General features: G+C 36.2%; 6 protein-coding genes across 9 annotated transcripts; 3 read left to right on the forward strand and 3 right to left on the reverse strand.

Annotated features, from left to right (window-relative positions):
* Positions 1 to 447: 447 nt before the first annotated feature.
* Positions 448 to 2,258, reverse strand: LOC130499412 (remorin 1.4-like). Of its 2 annotated transcripts, none has more exons than XM_056993427.1 (5): positions 1,834 to 2,258; positions 1,522 to 1,560; positions 1,081 to 1,168; positions 833 to 914; positions 448 to 743 (listed from the first exon to the last, which is right to left on the reverse strand). In XM_056993427.1, exons 1-5 carry the CDS (start codon positions 2,186 to 2,188, stop codon positions 549 to 551), a joined length of 759 nt encoding a protein of 252 aa, XP_056849407.1. In that variant the 5' UTR covers positions 2,189 to 2,258; the 3' UTR covers positions 448 to 548. The 2 variants fall into 2 exon arrangements, with proteins under 2 accessions (XP_056849407.1, XP_056849406.1); XM_056993426.1 differs by having other exon boundaries at positions 1,522 to 1,563; positions 1,834 to 2,256.
* Positions 2,259 to 3,656: 1,398 nt separating this feature from the next.
* LOC108825706 (heavy metal-associated isoprenylated plant protein 39) lies at positions 3,657 to 4,893 on the reverse strand. 2 transcript variants are annotated; one of them, XM_056995227.1, is made up of 3 exons: positions 4,702 to 4,893; positions 4,525 to 4,599; positions 3,657 to 4,025 (listed from the first exon to the last, which is right to left on the reverse strand). In XM_056995227.1, exons 1-3 carry the CDS (start codon positions 4,859 to 4,861, stop codon positions 3,802 to 3,804), a joined length of 459 nt encoding a protein of 152 aa, XP_056851207.1. In that variant the 5' UTR covers positions 4,862 to 4,893; the 3' UTR covers positions 3,657 to 3,801. The 2 variants fall into 2 exon arrangements, with proteins under 2 accessions (XP_056851207.1, XP_018454552.1); XM_018599050.2 differs by having other exon boundaries at positions 4,525 to 4,603; positions 4,702 to 4,889.
* Positions 4,894 to 6,070: 1,177 nt separating this feature from the next.
* LOC130499644 (probable amino acid permease 7) lies at positions 6,071 to 8,809 on the forward strand. Its single transcript, XM_056993924.1, has 7 exons — positions 6,071 to 6,267; positions 6,362 to 6,598; positions 6,876 to 6,969; positions 7,053 to 7,273; positions 7,387 to 7,520; positions 7,693 to 7,920; positions 8,315 to 8,809. Exons 1-7 carry the CDS (start codon positions 6,186 to 6,188, stop codon positions 8,720 to 8,722), a joined length of 1,404 nt encoding a protein of 467 aa, XP_056849904.1. The 5' UTR covers positions 6,071 to 6,185; the 3' UTR covers positions 8,723 to 8,809.
* Positions 8,810 to 9,450: 641 nt separating this feature from the next.
* Positions 9,451 to 13,617, forward strand: LOC130499989 (kinesin-like protein KIN-10C). 2 transcript variants are annotated; one of them, XM_056994651.1, is made up of 20 exons: positions 9,451 to 9,686; positions 9,802 to 9,970; positions 10,059 to 10,259; positions 10,353 to 10,524; positions 10,622 to 10,824; positions 10,927 to 11,180; positions 11,312 to 11,366; positions 11,440 to 11,472; positions 11,557 to 11,610; positions 11,703 to 11,756; positions 11,844 to 11,894; positions 11,990 to 12,043; positions 12,122 to 12,173; positions 12,254 to 12,319; positions 12,408 to 12,694; positions 12,819 to 12,865; positions 12,991 to 13,012; positions 13,097 to 13,165; positions 13,243 to 13,281; positions 13,381 to 13,617. In XM_056994651.1, exons 1-20 carry the CDS (start codon positions 9,529 to 9,531, stop codon positions 13,423 to 13,425), a joined length of 2,085 nt encoding a protein of 694 aa, XP_056850631.1. In that variant the 5' UTR covers positions 9,451 to 9,528; the 3' UTR covers positions 13,426 to 13,617. The 2 variants fall into 2 exon arrangements, with proteins under 2 accessions (XP_056850631.1, XP_056850632.1); XM_056994652.1 differs by having other exon boundaries at positions 9,452 to 9,686; positions 11,847 to 11,894.
* Positions 13,584 to 14,583, reverse strand: LOC108823901 (uncharacterized). The gene is made up of 2 exons (XM_018597208.2): positions 14,181 to 14,583; positions 13,584 to 14,098 (listed from the first exon to the last, which is right to left on the reverse strand). The coding sequence occupies exons 1-2, from the start codon at positions 14,479 to 14,481 to the stop codon at positions 13,713 to 13,715; spliced, it is 687 nt and encodes a 228-aa protein (XP_018452710.2). The 5' UTR covers positions 14,482 to 14,583; the 3' UTR covers positions 13,584 to 13,712.
* A 1,079-nt stretch (positions 14,584 to 15,662) lies between these two features.
* Positions 15,663 to 16,892, forward strand: LOC130500337 (protein SRC2-like). The gene has a single exon (XM_056995279.1). It carries the CDS (start codon positions 15,979 to 15,981, stop codon positions 16,759 to 16,761), a length of 783 nt encoding a protein of 260 aa, XP_056851259.1. The 5' UTR covers positions 15,663 to 15,978; the 3' UTR covers positions 16,762 to 16,892.
* The last annotated feature ends 415 nt before the right edge of the window (positions 16,893 to 17,307 follow it).

A 17,307-nucleotide genomic window follows, 5' to 3' on the forward strand; every position in this document is an offset into this window, starting at 1 on the left:
AGTGGCTAATTACCATTGCCACAACATACAAGTTTTGGTAGCTATCTCGAGTGACTTTAAAGAAAAATTTGCAATTGTGTTTTGTATTAAGCAAAAAAAATTGTGTTTTGTATTAAGTTGTCTCGTAACCATAATCCTGCAAATATCCCGAAACTAAGCAATAAATAATATCAAATCAATGTATTACGGGACCCTCTTTCCGTTTTTTCTGCCTATGATCCAACCACTGACCTCCGCACTTACGATAGGAAACGATCATACGACCACATACATTGCGCTATAAAAAACTAAATATATCGTTGCACGTACCACACAATTCATAGAGATAAGGAAAAGTACAAACTACAAGAAATTAACAAACGCACCCCAAATCAATACTATAAAATTTTTCCATAACTGTCTATGTTGCAAAATTAGACCCACACCACACATTACGCAAACTAGAAACGTATGAATGAATACCTTATTGGATGATTTTCAAATTTATAAGAAATGAAAATAAACATTTCAGAAACATCAAATACATGTTTTCCATCGATATAATTGAATCACATGAATCCAAATAGCTTTTTTGGAGCAGTTCCGTTGGCACGGTACTTGGCAGCTAATTCCTCGGCCTTGAGAACCTCTTCTCCACGTCTAGCTTCGATCATAGCTCTCTTCTCTTCTGCCTGTTTGTGAATTTGAGCTATTTTGTTCTTCATCAACTCAACATACTCGGCCTTCTTCTTCTCCAATTGTTCCTGTTGTAACAAGTTCCATGCACAATCATAAACGTCTGACAAAGATGTAAAAACTAAATAGGTAAAATATTCTGAAAAGTAAAGTTTACCTCTATTTTCTTGAGCTCAGCTTCTACAGCTGCTTTTTTGTTGTTCTCCCATGACCCAATTGAAGAAAGCTTCTTCTCAGCTCTGTATTAAACAGTTTATTCATCTTACAACAACTAGATTCTAAAGACCTTAATGATAATATTTCGGTTTAATTGCAAGAATCTAACGAGGGCTTTAGTTGTTTCAGAGACCGGTTATATATTAGAGGTAAATGTAAAGTTAGTAATTAAGATAAACAAAATGTTACTTGTTCTCCACTTTGCATTTCTCAGCTTCTTCCCAAGCTTTGATAAGTGACATCCTCTTCTCTGTCTCAACTCTAGCCAGGACAGCATCTTCACTCCCCCAAATATTTTAAGCAAGTGAAATAATTAATCAGAGCATGATTATGTAGGAAAATAAGAGACACTGGTAAACACACACCTCCATATACAACCTTTTATTATACCAACTGTCTGATTAGATACACAACCATAACTAAACGGGAGCAAAACCACCAAACTCTTTAAATATTTATTTTCAGAACCAATTAGTTACTAAATTCCGAAAACATTTTAGTTCTCGTCCAAGTTGATATAGACATACTTGATGCTGTAATTATTATCCTTTAATTTCATATTACATTAGTAGTGTAAAATCATGTTCTTGACAAAAGAAATAACAAACATGAATCTATTTCGTTTATTACCTCGATTAATCGACCCTTCCTTTTTCTCTTCTTGTACTTCTTCTGCCACAAAATGCTCTAAAATTACTCTTTTGTGTTATTAATTAATTTCTTTGGTTAAGTTTGATAAAAAAAATTCTTTGGTTAAGTTTGATAAAAAAAATTCTTTGGTTAAGTTTGGTAATTCTGTTCTTAGCCTTGCAATAATCTTGAAAAAATCAGGTATATGATCAATATATAAATAGACAATATATTTTGATCAAAAAAAAAAAAAATAGACAATATATTTTGGCAGAGGTTTTTCAGCAAACTTATGAGTAAAAATAATTTTACTTGCGATGATGGAAATAAGAGCCTTGGGGTCCTCTAGCTTCTTCTCCACCGGCGCTGGAGATGGAAGAACTGGAGGTGGAGCCACAGGCTTCTCTTGTGGAGCAACAACCGCTGTAACAACAGCTTCCTTCGCTGGAGCTGACGGGGATGGAGATCGTTCTGACACGTTGTTAACGGTATCCGTCACCTTCTTTGGTTCTTCTTCGGCCATGTTGTATGACGTCAAAGTACGTATATAACCACTAAAGTTTATATATAAGAGTACAAAGAATCCGAAGATAATCAAGAATGATTCAGAAGTCTGGCTGTTTAACAGAAAGAGAAGAAACTGATGCGGAAATGTAGTATCATTCATTCACTGATGCACGATGTTAATGTTTATATATATAAACTTCACAGGAGACAAAAGAATCACCTGCTTCCGTGACGTCATATGAGGTTAATAAAAAGGTTAGAAAAATACTGAGAAATAAATATATGATATTTACGTTACGTAACTTATGTAGCCCCCAAAAAGGTGATTCTTTATAACTTGTAACATTTCTTTACGCGAATCTTGTTTCTTATCGAAACCGTAAAGATTTTATACTTGTCGTAAATTGTAAAGTTTATGAATGCATACTAATCATAATATATATGCTAATTTCGGAATATCATTATAATTGATGATTCTATGACGACAGAAACCAATCTGAATTAATTATTTATAGGATTGCGTTACCTGTTGAATCTTGTTTTTTTTTTTGAAACTTGTATTTGTAAAGTCACTTTATAGTGTCAAAATATAACTCTTATCTTATGGAAATAATATGTTGATTTTTTTTTAATAAAAGGTTTGAGAAAATAGATTCATTCTTTATTTTCGTGTTGCCTAAGTTGTCTACCAACCAAGTCACTCAACATTGTTTATAAATTGTATATGAATATTTTCTTGATTTGATAGGTCCTGTTGTCATAATTATTATATTCTACAAAGAAGTTCATTTACCCTCTAACCTTATCTTAACTTCGATTCCACACATAAAAATGAAATATATACAACTAATCTTTGAAAATATGACAACGGACCCAAGATTTTTCTCATATGATGGAGGGAGTTAAACTCAATACTTAGACAGAATTTCCGACCTGATCTCTGGGAAGTTAAAGCCCACTTCACAAATTTTTGGGCCACTCAATCGGTAAAAGCTATTTGCAGCCACACTCATTGAATTTGGGCCTATCTTGCTACTTGCTCAGCAGCACAGCACGTCTTTGGTTGCCTTATATTCGCAGTATATAGTGGGCAAGACATAATCTACACTTCTACAGTTTCATCATGTGACCAAATTTTATGGAGCAAATTTAATGGCGAAAACAACTATCTACATTTATCAACATATTAATGTTTGAATAAATATTCCAAGAACGTATGATTCTGTAATGTCGTGCTGCATAGTGCATAATGGCTGTTTTGTTGGAAAATGATGATTAAAAGATTCAGAACTAAAGTAGTTTACAGAATAGAGAGGTAGTTACTAAACAAGATGTAAATGTCCTTTCAAAAGGTAGATATTTCAGAATTTCTTCGGATCTGATTCTATTTTGGTCCACTTCCACTTTGATCGATTAAGTTAGCTTGACGTTATCAAAACTATAACTATAATCATTGTTCTAAAAGTTGGTCTAAACTTTTTAGAAGAGTTATAATCGAAATGATTTTTTACGATGATTCTTTAAAATCCATCTCAAATCCTCCATTTTATAAAATGTCTAGTTACCGTTACGATTTGTATTACAATAACCCAACCTTGACTAACCTAACCTTAACTGAAGTATTTTCGTTTGTTTGGTCTGGATGCAATATATTTTGGTTGTTTCCTTTAAATGTTCAACCCTTAGTTTTGTTAAAATGTGTATTGAACAATTAATTTTACATCTTAAATTATTCAATGAAACGTTTAGTTTTTATAATTTCCATTGAATTATTTACTTCTTGGGTTCTTCTTCTTTCTTTTCTTCCTTTTTCTCCTCTTTCTTTTCCTCTTTCTTTTCTTCCTTCTTCTCTTCTTTCTTCTCCTCTTTTGCCGGCCCCACCGATATCAAATCGACTTTGCCAACCTTCTTCAATTTCTTTACCACCGCAACCGCATCCATCAGACCTATCACTGTCAATTTTTGCTCCTTCATATCTGCTGCTATCGAATCAACTCCTGTTTAACAAAATAACCAAGTCATCTACCCACTATGTAGAACTACATTGTATCATCTTTGGTCAAACAAGTTAATCAGTTTTGTTATCTCACTCTCTCACTACATATTTCATTAAGGCAGATCATATACACACATCCATTACTAAGTTCCCCATAATAAGTTTTCATATAGGCCAATAAAATGATGGGCCTCTAAAACGTAGGTGACCCCCTACCATTGGTTCTTCACCGTTAAAACAATATCAACTCGTTGACAATATGTCCATATCCAAGCTCTCAAAGTCTGACGCAGTTATTCAATCGAACCAAATTTAATTTTATAATGTATTCTAGCTGAAAATGGCAGTTTAGACTGACAAAACCTAGCAGCTTAATATAGTTCCTATAAGATCTAAAAACAGATTAAATTTACCACGGAGCAATAACAAAGAATACCCACAAACTAAAATTGAATTTCAGTTGAAAATAACTAAAGAAATAAACTAGTTATAATAATCACCGAAGATATCAGCTGCAGCTTCGATGGCTTTCTGCTTGGTCTTATCATCCGTCATGGTTAAGACCTTCAACACCACTTTCTACACAAAAAAGAATGAAAGTGAAAAAAATGATTTGGGAGAAAGATAAATCATACATCGTACTCAATTTTTTTAAATAAAAATTAATGAGCAAAAACCTGAGCCATTTCGTCTGGGATCTTGGAAGAATAAGGAAGAGATTGAGATCGAGAAAGGATATGTATGATATGAAAAAGAAACAAAAAAATCTGTGGGAATAAAAGAGAGAATCGGGTATTGACAAAAACTTGTGGTGGCTTTTGGCAAAGGGTGAGACATGTGATGTTTGTTTCAGTGTGATGGACATGTCTCTACATTATTCTTACCACGCCTACTTTTCTAAAGTTGTTTCAAATTGCTTTGTTTTCGGACCAAGTAGTTGTTTTGTTTTGTCTTTTATTATTTTCAGAAAAATGTACTATATGAGAATTTGCAAGTAATTAGGAAAACAATAAGTTAAAAGCCAAGTTTTGAATTCATCCTATTCATGTATTATTTGCTGACGTAGCATGTATAACTTTCTTACATAACATCATGTGAAAAGCATGCTGATCATAATGAACATCTGATAGCACATAAATTATATACCTATGTTAATGTTTCTAAATGCATGCTATTTGTTTACCATGTGAGTGATTTTTACTTTGGCGTCGATGTTACATTTTAACAGACATCACACATACAATATAAAAATAAAATAGTTGATATGTTCATAGTTCATACCTTTAAGTGAGATGATATATTTTGTATTAATGTGTGTGATTTCCTCTAATAGCACGGAACATATGGATGTTGGAGGTCAAAATCGTATGTGATACTTTCGGTCTCTGTTACATAACTTGTCCCAATTGTCAAGGGTGGATATTTGTCTTTTTTATGACTGGTTATAGTTTGATGGGAATTTTTTTAAAAAGGAAAATTGTAGAGGACATTACCCTTTATAAAATGTCATTATAAATTACTTTTTTAACTGGATAATTATGTTATTACAAACTATGAAAATGTTACAGACAATTTTACAGCCGACAATTTTACCTGTCATTGACTGCATCACTTTACCTGAACCACTATATTGAATCCATGTCTGATGGTACTCCTTACACCATGCTGCAGAATCTTTTGTAAGTCTTTTTTTCTTTAATTCGCATAATTTCGTCTTCACTGGGATTCGAAATACAGACCTCCTGGTATAGAAACATTAATAAACCCTTAGTCAAACCACTGGACCAAAGGAGCTTCCACGATCATAAATTACTAATTATTAACAAACTAGAAGTAGTACTGAGATAGGGCTAATTGTTATTTCCGCATTCTAATAAAACAAAATGGACCACACAGCCGTTCAAGCATCTTAATCAACAGCCTGCCAGTCAATGAATAATGGTAGATCCGTAGATGTGATCGACTAGCTATTCTTACAATATACACATGAAGACAAATAATTACGAATAAATTCAAGTAATAGACACATACGTCTTATAGTCCACACAAGAGTTTCTTTCCCCGAGAAGATATAAAAATGTTTTCATGTCTGTCTTCCCGCATGAATATATTACATATACATAGACATTATCACATATCTTCATCTTCCCTAACAAAATAAATGGACATTAAAGAAAATAACGAGTCTCCAGTTTTGAAACCAACCGAGCTTCAACTTCATGATTCAGTTTCTGCAAGAACAGGTAAATCCTTAATCATGATCATATTATCATTAGCAATTAATTACGTTATTTATAGTCGCTAATAATTAAGTTGTTTTTTCTTAATTTAAAAAAGGAACGTTGTGGACGGCCGTGGCACATATAATAACAGGAGTGATCGGCGCAGGAGTTTTGTCTTTGGCTTGGGCCACGGCGGAGCTTGGCTGGATAGGTGGTCCTGCCGCTCTTATAGCCTTCGCCGGAGTCACACTTGTCTCTGCTTTTCTTCTCTCCGATTGTTATCTTTTTCCTGATGCCGACAACGGTCCCCTCCGCCTTAACTCATACTCTCAAGCCGTTAAAGTGTATTTAGGTTATACTTCAAACTCTAATTCCAATTTTATTCACACAAGAAAACAAATTTTGTTTTATGTGGTTGAGGAAGTTTAACTTATATCTAGCTGGCACGCGAGTAAAGAAAAAAAGAAGTTTTCGAGGTCACGAGAGTTCGATTATGGGCAAGAGACAACATGATTTCTTAGAAAGTATTATAGGCCTTAAGAAATAGTACTTTTGTTTAAGAAAAACAAAGACTTTTTTTTGTTTTAATTGAAAATTAATTAGTTTATATGGGTAAATATAATATGCAGGGAGGAAGAACCAGATTGTATGTGGGGTCTTTGTATACATTAGCCTTATTGGTGTTGGCGTTGCTTATACCATTGTGACAGCTACTTGTATAAGGTAAAAAGTGTAAACATAACCTGACTTTTTTTCTTCTAAATTTTTTAATATTGACATGTTGAGTTGCTTCCATTTTATTACAGAGCAATTTTTAGATCGAATTGTTATCACAGAAAAGGACAGAATGCAACATGTTCTTATGGAGACAAGAACAACTACTTCATGCTTTTATTTGGTGTGCTTCAGATCTTTATGTCCCAAATACCTAATTTCCACAACATGCTTTGGCTCTCTGTTGTCGCTGCAATTATGTCTTTTGCTTACTCCTCCATTGGCCTCGGTCTCGCCTTTGACCGAATCATAGGTATATATAATAGTTAAATTAATTTTGCTTTGTTGCTTATGATACAAGTGATGAGTCAAGTTAAACCAGTTAATGTTGAGATTATTTAATATATTTTGTTTTTGAAAATGAAGAAAAGCTGCAAATTGAAGGAAGCGTAAAGGGAAGTCCAGCAGAAAACAGAGGTGCAAAAGTATGGTTAGTGTTCCAAGCTCTTGGGAACATTGCCTTTTCTTATCCTTTCTCGATCATACTTCTTGAAATTCAGGTAAATATCTTAAACTCAGGTTTATCTAGTGATGCCAAGTTAGATTAGTTAACACGTTACCTACACTGATCCATAATATTTGAAAAAAATGTAGTATAGATCACAAAGAGTTGATATCTTGCTGATCAAGAAACCTATGTTTATGCGGTTTGAATGAAAAAATTAATAACAGGATACGTTGAGATCACCACCGGCAGAGAAGCAAACAATGAAGAAAGCTTCAACGGCTGCAGTATTCATCACAACATTCTTCTACCTTTGTTGCGGATGTTTTGGTTACGCAGCATTTGGAGATGCCACCCCGGGGAATCTCTTGACCGGTTTCGGTTTCTACGAGCCATTTTGGCTCGTCGATTTCGCTAACGCTTGCATTGTTCTTCATTTAGTTGGTGGATATCAGGTATCGTATCAACCTTAATTTTAATATTTTGAACAAATGGGAAACTGGCTAACTATATAGTCTATAAATGCAAAAGATCTTGTTTTGGCGTTAGCGTTTATAATCAACAGTTAAATAGCAGAACTTCAGATTTATTTTGATAACAGTTCAAATATAAGGTTAAGTGACCATCTCCAATATATTTTGTTATTTAAGAGTTTTATAATGAAGATGAAATTCACCATAATGTATTTAAAAATAATATTTTCTATTATAAAATAAAAAATAAGATGATATTTTTCTTATTTATAGAAAAAATCATTTTAGAGTAAAATTACTTTTTAACTGCTATTATATAGGCACAAATGAATTGGAGATGCTCTTATCAGATATTTAACATAAAATTGCATTTCAGGTCTACAGTCAGCCGATATATGCAGCTACGGAAAGAGGGATAACGGAGAGATACCCACAAAACAAGTTCAGCACCAAATTTTACGGCTTCAAACTACCATTATCACGAGGAGTAACGGTGAGACTGAATCCTATGAGGTTGTGTCTGAGAACGATGTATGTGGTGATAATAACCGGAGTGTCGATGCTGTTTCCATACTTCAATGAAGTACTCGGAGTCTTAGGGGCACTTGCGTTCTGGCCTTTGGCTGTGTATTTCCCTGTGGAGATGTGTATATTGCAGAAGAAGATCCCAGTTTGGACGCGACAATGGATTCTTCTTAGAGCTTTTAGCTTAATTTGCTTGCTCGTCTCTGTCTTGGCTCTTGTTGGATCCATTTATGGACTTGTCGGAGCAAAACTCCGATGATTAAACAACTTATTTTCAAACATACTAGGTTTGTGTTAAAGAAATTATAATGAAGAGATACACCATGTTTGGTTTGGTTTTAACAAATCTTAAAACCAGGTTCAACTATTATAAATTTATAATCTCTTTCAATAAAACCAGAAAAAAAACTAGGATTGATCAATCAATCCCACGAAAACAAGAGTCTAACACAGGAATTCAAGAATGTATTAAAAGCCTTAAAGCAATGCAAAATCTTATTTCTTCTCTTCTTTCTCAGCATCAGCGGCTCTCTTGGCTCTGGCACCAGCATGGCGTTTGTTAGTGCGCCTCCAGACGGATCTTTTATAAGCCTTGAATGCCTTCATCTCAGCAGTCACCTTCACAAGCTCCATCGCAACCTTTTCTCTAGCAATAGCCAATAGGCATGTACTCTCCTTGCACTTGAGTCGCATTAGCAATCTCCTCTGGAGTAGAATCACCAGCTTGCAAACAACAACAAATTGTCATTTTTTTTTTTTTGGTCAAACAACAAATTGTCATTTTATAAACGAAAACTCAAAGACACTTTTTCAAAAAAAAAAAAAAAAACTCAAAGAGGTTTTATATACTAAAAAACCTTACTACTGGGCTTTATATGGGCCGATCTCCATTTCATGTTTATATCTCCGTGAATTAGACCCGACAAACTATTTAAAACGGTGACGTTTTAAATAGAAACAAGGAGCGGCTTCCTATATACACCAGATAAGAGACAGTGAAGTGGACATATCGAAAGAGCGTCAGCGAATTTCAAAAAAATATCCGTAACGGCTTAAATCTGGTAGATGGAGACGAAATCGATGAGCAAGGCGGTACGCGTGGTGGCTAGGGTTAAGCCTCCATCGTCGTCGTCGGATCCGGCTGTACAAGCTTCGTCAGGGTCATCTGTATCATCAGTTCACAACAGAGATCAATCGGAGACGGTTAGAGCTCAATTCGCTGGGTAATTCAATCTTTCACCTCACTGATTTTTCACTCTGCTTTGGCTGATTCCGGGAAAGAGTTTTACATCTGGAGATTCCTGATTCTCTCTCTCTATTGTATATGTTTTGTTGCAGTTCGAAAGACTCATGTGAATTGGATCATTTCTACGAAGAAAACGAAGCCGCCGCGAGTTCAATTCTCACCAAGGAGATTATACCTCTTATCTCTAGCGTCTTTGAGGGTAAAGACGCTAACGTGATTGCACATGGAGCAAGATGTAGCGGGAAAACACTTCTGATTCAGGTTTTGAAAGAAGCGAACTAATCATCAAGGATGTTTACTGTAGATTGAAAAATGCTGATGGAGTTATTGTGTGATTTGGTTTTTGTAGGGATCGGAGCGGGAGCCTGGTTTGGTCATCCTTGCGATGGCTGAGATGTTAGCCATGGCTGAGGAAAAGGGAGACTCCATTTCTGTCTCGTTTTACGAAGTCTGTCATGAAACTGTGTATGACATCTTAGACCAAGAGAAGCGAGTGGTTTCTGTACTGGAAGGTGCACAAGGGAAGATCCAACTAAAAGGACTTTCCAAGGCAAGTCATTTCGTGTTCTTGAGCATTAAGTCCTGGTTTCATTCATATTTTGCTGGTTAACATCATTAATGTTTCGAAGTTTTCTTTTTTCAGGTACCTGTGAAGTCACTCTCAGGGTTTCAAGAGGTGTATTTCGGTCTCAACAAAATCCAGAAGCTGGTCAATGAGCCTCCTCTTAGAAGCCATAGAGGTGTGATGATACATGTTACTAAAGGGGAAGCTAATTCGGGATCCCTTGGGAGGATGAATTTTCTTGATATGGCAGGTTGAGTGTTTTTTTTTTAAATCACTTTGCTAACTATATTTTTTGTGTTAATTTTCTGGTAGTATCTAATGGGTGGTGTCTTGTCTTCTTATGGCAGGATATGAGGACTCTAGGAAACAATGCAGTGATCTAGCTCCTCTGGAGATCACTAGGATAAATAAATCGATATATGCTTTACATAATGTCATGTATGCTCTCAACGCAAATGAATCTCATGTGCCATACAGGGAGAGCAAACTCACTCATATGCTGAAAGATTGTTTACAAGGAAGAAACAGAACATTGCTGATCACTTGTCTGGTATATACTTTACTGTCTGTTGAGTTGCTTTTTTGGGTTTATGTTTTAATGTCTGTTGTGTTTAATTGCGAGAAATGCTAAACAATTAGTTTCTTGTTTCAGCCGCGGGAATTTAGCCAAGACTCATTTTACATGCTAAACTTGGCATCACGGATATGTCTAGGCAGTAAACAATCCATGACTAATGCTACTAAGAAGAGCAAATGTACTGCTGGATCTATTTCATCCTCTGCCGCTCAAAAGAAACACACACCCTTGGCTGTGTCTGCTACTTCTAGGCAACAGACAGGGATAAGGGGAAGTTTGACAGAGAGAAAGACTAAGCTCAATACTCCTGCTTCTGCAATTAAAGGAAGGTAAAACTCAACAGTTTCATAACCAACTTAGTATCAACTCTAAGCTTAAGAATTCTTGGTATGCTTGCATTTTCTCTGCTGTCAGTTTCAAAACATCAAATAACAATGATATTTTTTTTCAATGATTGAAGGAAACTGTTTGGTGAAGCAAGTGGTTCATTGCAATGTAAAAGTAGCTCCAAGAAGGTAATTCATCACTTATTCTTATTCTAATAAATGTTCAGAAATAGTTTAGTCAGACTTGTTTTGGATTTTGTAGATGGAAGGCAAAGCAAGGATGGCAATGAAAAAGGTAGAGCTCATTGTTAGAATAATGCTCTTCAGATTCCTTTCTCCTTTCTCACTGCGAATAACATCTGTGTTTCTTTTAATGCAGGAAATCTCCATTCCAAATGTTGCCTTGAACGTCCAGCCCTCCTCATCTGAAGAGGTAAATTTTTCCTAGCTGTAACTATATGGAGCTGTGTGGAGGATATGTATTACTCAGACATTACTTACAAACTCTTCTGTTATATAATGTAGGAAGTCTGTTCTTCAATGGTGGTTACAGATTCTCAATCTTCAACCGTAGAAGAGGTAGAATTTCATAATATTAAATACTAGATTAAAATCATCAAAAATATATTTGCATTCAGCGGTTCAAGTCTAACAATTATTCTTTAGCAGGATCACTCTGTCCCAGCTTTCTCAGGTTCTGAAACAGCCATGGAACCGGTAGTTTTTCCATCTACAACTTCTCTGCATCTCAAACAGTTTTTACATTGCTTAGTTTCAACTTGAACTCTCTAATATTTCTTATTCGTATTTAGGGATATTTAACCACTGCTTCGTTCAGCTCAGAAGCTTTTGACACTGCATACGAGGTCATTTCTAATAGGTTTCTGTTTTATTCTAACATCTGGATATCTATAGTATTTGACATTTCTTCCACTAAACTTCAGAATACACCTCGAAAACATCAAGAAGAATTTTCAGAAGATATTGCATGCAAAGGTGAAGCTAGAAAGTTGATATAAAAGGGTTTGATTTACCTGGGAATTTAGTTCTTATCATATTTGTTCTTTGTATTGCAGCCCCAGCAGTGGAGAGAGATGAGAACCATTCAGTCATTGAAGAAAATTTGATTCAAGTTAATGAAGGTAGGTTGAAAATCTAATGACATTAATCTAAGAAACTGTCATATATGTAAAACCTTGTTTCAATATCTGGCATTTCTCTTGATTGTAGAAGAAAACTTGGACAAAGAAAACAACCGCTTTCTAGACAGTGAAACTGCATCACCACCGCTCAGCCTGCAGCTTCGAGAACTTTCCATGAATTTGAAGTCGCTATTTAATACCTCAAACCTTCCATCCCCACCTGAGAAGTACCAAACTGTCCTAACTAAATCTTATGTTGAAGAGCTACCACAACATAGCGAGATTACTGAGCTAAAAACACCAGAGAGAAGTATGCCTTCCAAGATTGATTGTAGTCCTTGGAAGACATTCAGTGCACACAGCTCTAAGCTGAAGGTATGAAGAGCTAGTTTAAATTGCTCTTTCTATATATTTATTTATGTGATTGTGTACTATTTCTACATATCTGATAGCTGCCTAATAGATAATAATTTTTATTTTATTTTCTGGAATGTTGCAGAATTCTGCTGTTGGAGAGTATCTTAAGTTTTTGAACACAGCAGACAAGTAAGTTTTTGTTCTACTTATAAATCATTGGTTATATGAACACAATGTGAAATCCCTGTCTATGTTGGTGTTTTAAAGAAGTGAACTAACACTTAAGTTTTTCTCTTCTCTTGTGTTATTTATAGGGAGGATCTAAAGAAGCTGAAGGTTAGATGACTAGCCTGATCAAAAGGTACTTAATGACTGTTTATGATATGGTAGCTAACTCGTGTTACATTGATGATTTTATAGGGCATTGGAGAGAAGAGAGCTACTTACATAGTCGAGCTCCGCCAAGAATCTCCTGAACCATTTAAGCAAGTAAGTCTTAAATTAAAATGTGAAGATCGACATTCATTTGAGTTGTTTTTTAAGCACCTTGTATTCGTCCATTGCAGCTTGATGACTTGAAAGACATCGGACTCTCAGAAAAACAGGTTAGCTTATTATCATTGATTCCTTCATTGTCTCTCTTCCTTGCATGTGTATCTCTATCTAACTCCACGAGTTGTGTAATGGAACTGGTGCATTGACAGATTAAGGGATTGCTAAGGAAAGAGATTGGCGAGCTTTTCCAGTAGCTGAAGAACATTATCTATGGCAACACGTAGTTGCTCCACTAAGAGTTCCATGGTTTGTGTTATGAAACTGTGTCGTGACCCTTCTACTGTCTGATGTGAATGATCATATATCTTATGTATTTATCATTAGCTACATTGCTTGTCATTAGACATATCAATCATGCAATCATAAACTGTCGCTTTTATTAACAATAATCTTTACCTGATGGAAACAAGAACACAAACACAACACAACACAACACAACACAAGAGTTCTAAAGTAGACAGTAGACAAAAGAGATCAGAAACTAATCTCCTTTGTTGTCGGCTGAGAAGTAAATCTCACAAGACCGAGGAAGAAACACAGGCAACAAGAGACCAAACAGATTGTAAAACCACATGACAGTGTTAACAGAAGCAATGGCTCTTCCTCCGTACAATCTTACTGGACCACCAGGACGCTGAGTATCTGTGAACTCAGCTTTAACCCAATCCAACAGCGCGAAGATACGACGAGCGTTGTAGAAAACAGGTCCAAGAATACCAATGGGAGTCGCAAACCGGTCAGAGAAACCAATTGGTTCTGTGAAGGCTTGACCGGAGAGGAGGAAGAGATGTGGAGCTGCGGCTCTAACACCGTGAATGTCTCCCCGGTATAGTCCATCTCCGATGTAGCAAATCGGGAACAGTAGGCCTGAGAGAGGAAAACGTTTATAAACAAAAAAAATAAAAAGAAAACGTTAATAACAGAAATGAGATAAGGAGAGAATGATAACCGATAATAGCAGTGGCGAGGAAGTAAGTTTGAAAGAGTTTGTTTTTAGGGTTTGAGAGCCTCCTCTTCTGCTCGTTCTGCTTGCGTGGGAAGGCAAACCTAGAGAGGAACTCATACAAGTATATGTAAGATAGTATCACAAACGCTACTTCTCCTATCCCCACGAGTCCTTTTGCGGCTAGTAATATCATGAGGGAGAGAAACACGAGCTGTCTCTTGCGGCTGATGAGACCACGTTTTGGCGGCGGTGGAGAAGGTTTAGGGTTGGTGTCACTACCGTGCTCGCGTATCTCTTCCGACATTAGAGAAGTCTTTGGTTTCAAGAGTTGTTCAGAAGCTGTTTAAAGTTGAGGTTTTTGTGTTTGGTTTGGTGGGGAAAAGAAAAAGAGTGTAGAGATATGGGAGTGGTTGGCCTTCTCTGTCTTCTTATCTTTTTCTGGGCCATACAACTATTTTTTTCACCTATGCGAAAAGAGTAAAAAAGGATAAGAAAGAGAGATATTAGTTTATAGTTATTTGTAGATTAATGACAAGTGGTCAGCTTGAAACCTCTCGTGTTGTGGAAGATCTTGAGACCCCAAAACAGGTTAATAAAACAAATTAGAAGACTAATTTGAGATATATACTAAACACCCTTAATTGCCGAAGTGAGTAAATTTTACTGGAAATTGACTTCAGACTAATATCTCAAGTTTTCTCATTATATAAGAAGACTAGTCCTATCTATATAACTATTTAATCACTAAATAAATGGCATGTGGAGTGTGAGTTTCTCTCAAATGAAAACATGTTTATCTTCTCTATTATTTTTATTTATTTTAATTGTGAAAATTATGTGAAAAGTTTGAAACCAGACATCCACTTTCAGTTCTATTGTTTTCTCACTCCGGTCTTCGAACGTTATTTGGATGGTGGCACAAACCATTAGATTTTATATTTTTTTCCAAACATCAAACGGCCGTTCTACCATTAGATTGGGTTGTATGTTATTTGATTGCTGTATGATGTGTATATGTACGAAAACATAGAGCAAGGACCAAAGAATATGTATTGTTAGAGATAGACAGGCCGTTCTATCTTAATGGTGTATGTAGCCCATTCTAACATTTTAGTTGGATAACAAAGTGGCCCATTTGAACTAAGGAAATATTAGCACCATAATATGTACACATCACACATAGTTCTGATTTTCGAAATAATGTTGGATAAGGTCGATTTTATATCAGTACTTCAGTAGATGTGTATCAAACTTTCCAACATTTTCAAAAATCTAGTCAATTTTAGAAGAGAAAAAAAGGAATGGTGGGCGAGGGCGACATAACGCGTAGACTACAGATGAGTTGGACCAAGTAAATGACGTGTTGGCTCCGTGTTTTGATTATTCGTTGCAGGTTCTACCCAAGGTTGTCCTCTCCTCTCCTAGCATATACCTCCGTCTGTTTGATTATTCTTTGTAGGTTCTACCCAAGGTTGTTCCTCTCATAGATTTTTTTTTTCTTTTTTTCCTCATAGATATATCAAAGAACTTTTCATTCTACTGGACAAACTATGAAGTATTCTGAAACTATATAATATCCAAACATATATGAATAATATATACACCCATGATTATGGTCGTGCACTATGGACAAAATCGTAAAACAGCAAAGATAAGAATCCATCTAGACTCTTGATAAAAAGCAATCGAATATTCATGATACACCCAGAGATTTACTATAAATACATATCAACACTTACCTTAGTCCTCTGTCTCTGGTTCTAAATAAATCTACAGACTCCAGTCTTGCCCTAACGAAAAAATGTCGTTCCCTGGCCGAGAAGTGGAAGTGACCATCTCATCAGCAAAGAACATCAAGAACGTGAACTGGCGCAACGGTCCAAACAAGCCATACGCCGTCGTGTGGATCGATCCCAAGTACAAATTCTCCACCAGAGTCGACGAAGAGGAGGACACGTCTCCCTCGTGGAACCAGACATTTGTCATCCCTTTGCCTCCGGGCAACGATGGCGAGGATGAGAAGGTCTACGTGGACATCGTGCACGCGGGAGGCGAAGAGGACACAAAGCCACTCATCGGCTCCGCTCATCTCAGCCTCCGTGACGTCATCGACGACGTTGGCTTCGGCGTCCCCCTGGAGAAAACCCTCAAACTCAAACGCCCCTCCGGCAGACCTCACGGCAAGCTCGATGTCACCGTCACCGTCAGAGAGCCTCGGTATCAACCCGCTCCGGGATCTTACCACGCGCCGCCGTACGGTTACACTCACGCGCCACCTCAACCTGTTTACGGTGAACCATACACTCACGCGCCTCCGCAACCTGTTTACGGTGATCCGTACGCGCCGCCGCAGCCGTACGGAAACGCTACGTACGGGCAGTCGGGGTATAGTTATACGGAGGAGAAAAAGAAAGGGAGCAAGTTCGGTGGGATGGGGACGGGACTGGCGGTTGGGGCGGTGGCCGGAGTTCTTGGTGGGGTTGCGTTAGTGGAGGGATTGGATGCGGTGGAGGACGACATCGCTGAGGAAGCTGCGGAGGATGTGGAGGATGATGACGCCGGAGACGACGAGGACGACTTTTAATCCTGCTGTTTAATCATAACTAATTACTCCATCTTTGCCGACAAATCCTCGTTGATTGTCGACATTTCTCAGTTTGTCAAAACTATTAATAATCCGTCTGTAAAATAATGGAAAAAATACCACTTGAGCTACATGATGTAATGAAAAAGGGGAAAATCGCATAAAAAACTTTCGAAGCGGTACTCACTAGCATTTTAAACCTTCAACTTATTTAACTAGCATATTAAACATTTAATTTGGCTTTTGTATCCTAACAAACCTTCAACTTGGCTTATTTATTCATCAAGTCAAAATGGTGACCTGGTAACCTGTAATAGTAGGTGACATGTATATACTTTTTATTTTATTTAATTAAGAATAAATAATGATAAGAAATATAAATAAAAATGGAAATTACAGAAAAAATCAAAATTTGAATTCAATAAAAAATAAAATATTTTTTAAAATTTTGAAAGTTTTTTTAGTGAAACTTTTTCAAAATAAAAGATTTTTTTTTAAATACAGAAAAAATTCAAAAAATAGTTTTTAAAATTGAAAATATTTTCT

Source organism: Raphanus sativus, chromosome 9 (genome assembly GCF_000801105.2).
Source record: "Raphanus sativus cultivar WK10039 chromosome 9, ASM80110v3, whole genome shotgun sequence".
Lineage (NCBI taxonomy): Eukaryota > Viridiplantae > Streptophyta > Magnoliopsida > Brassicales > Brassicaceae > Raphanus > Raphanus sativus.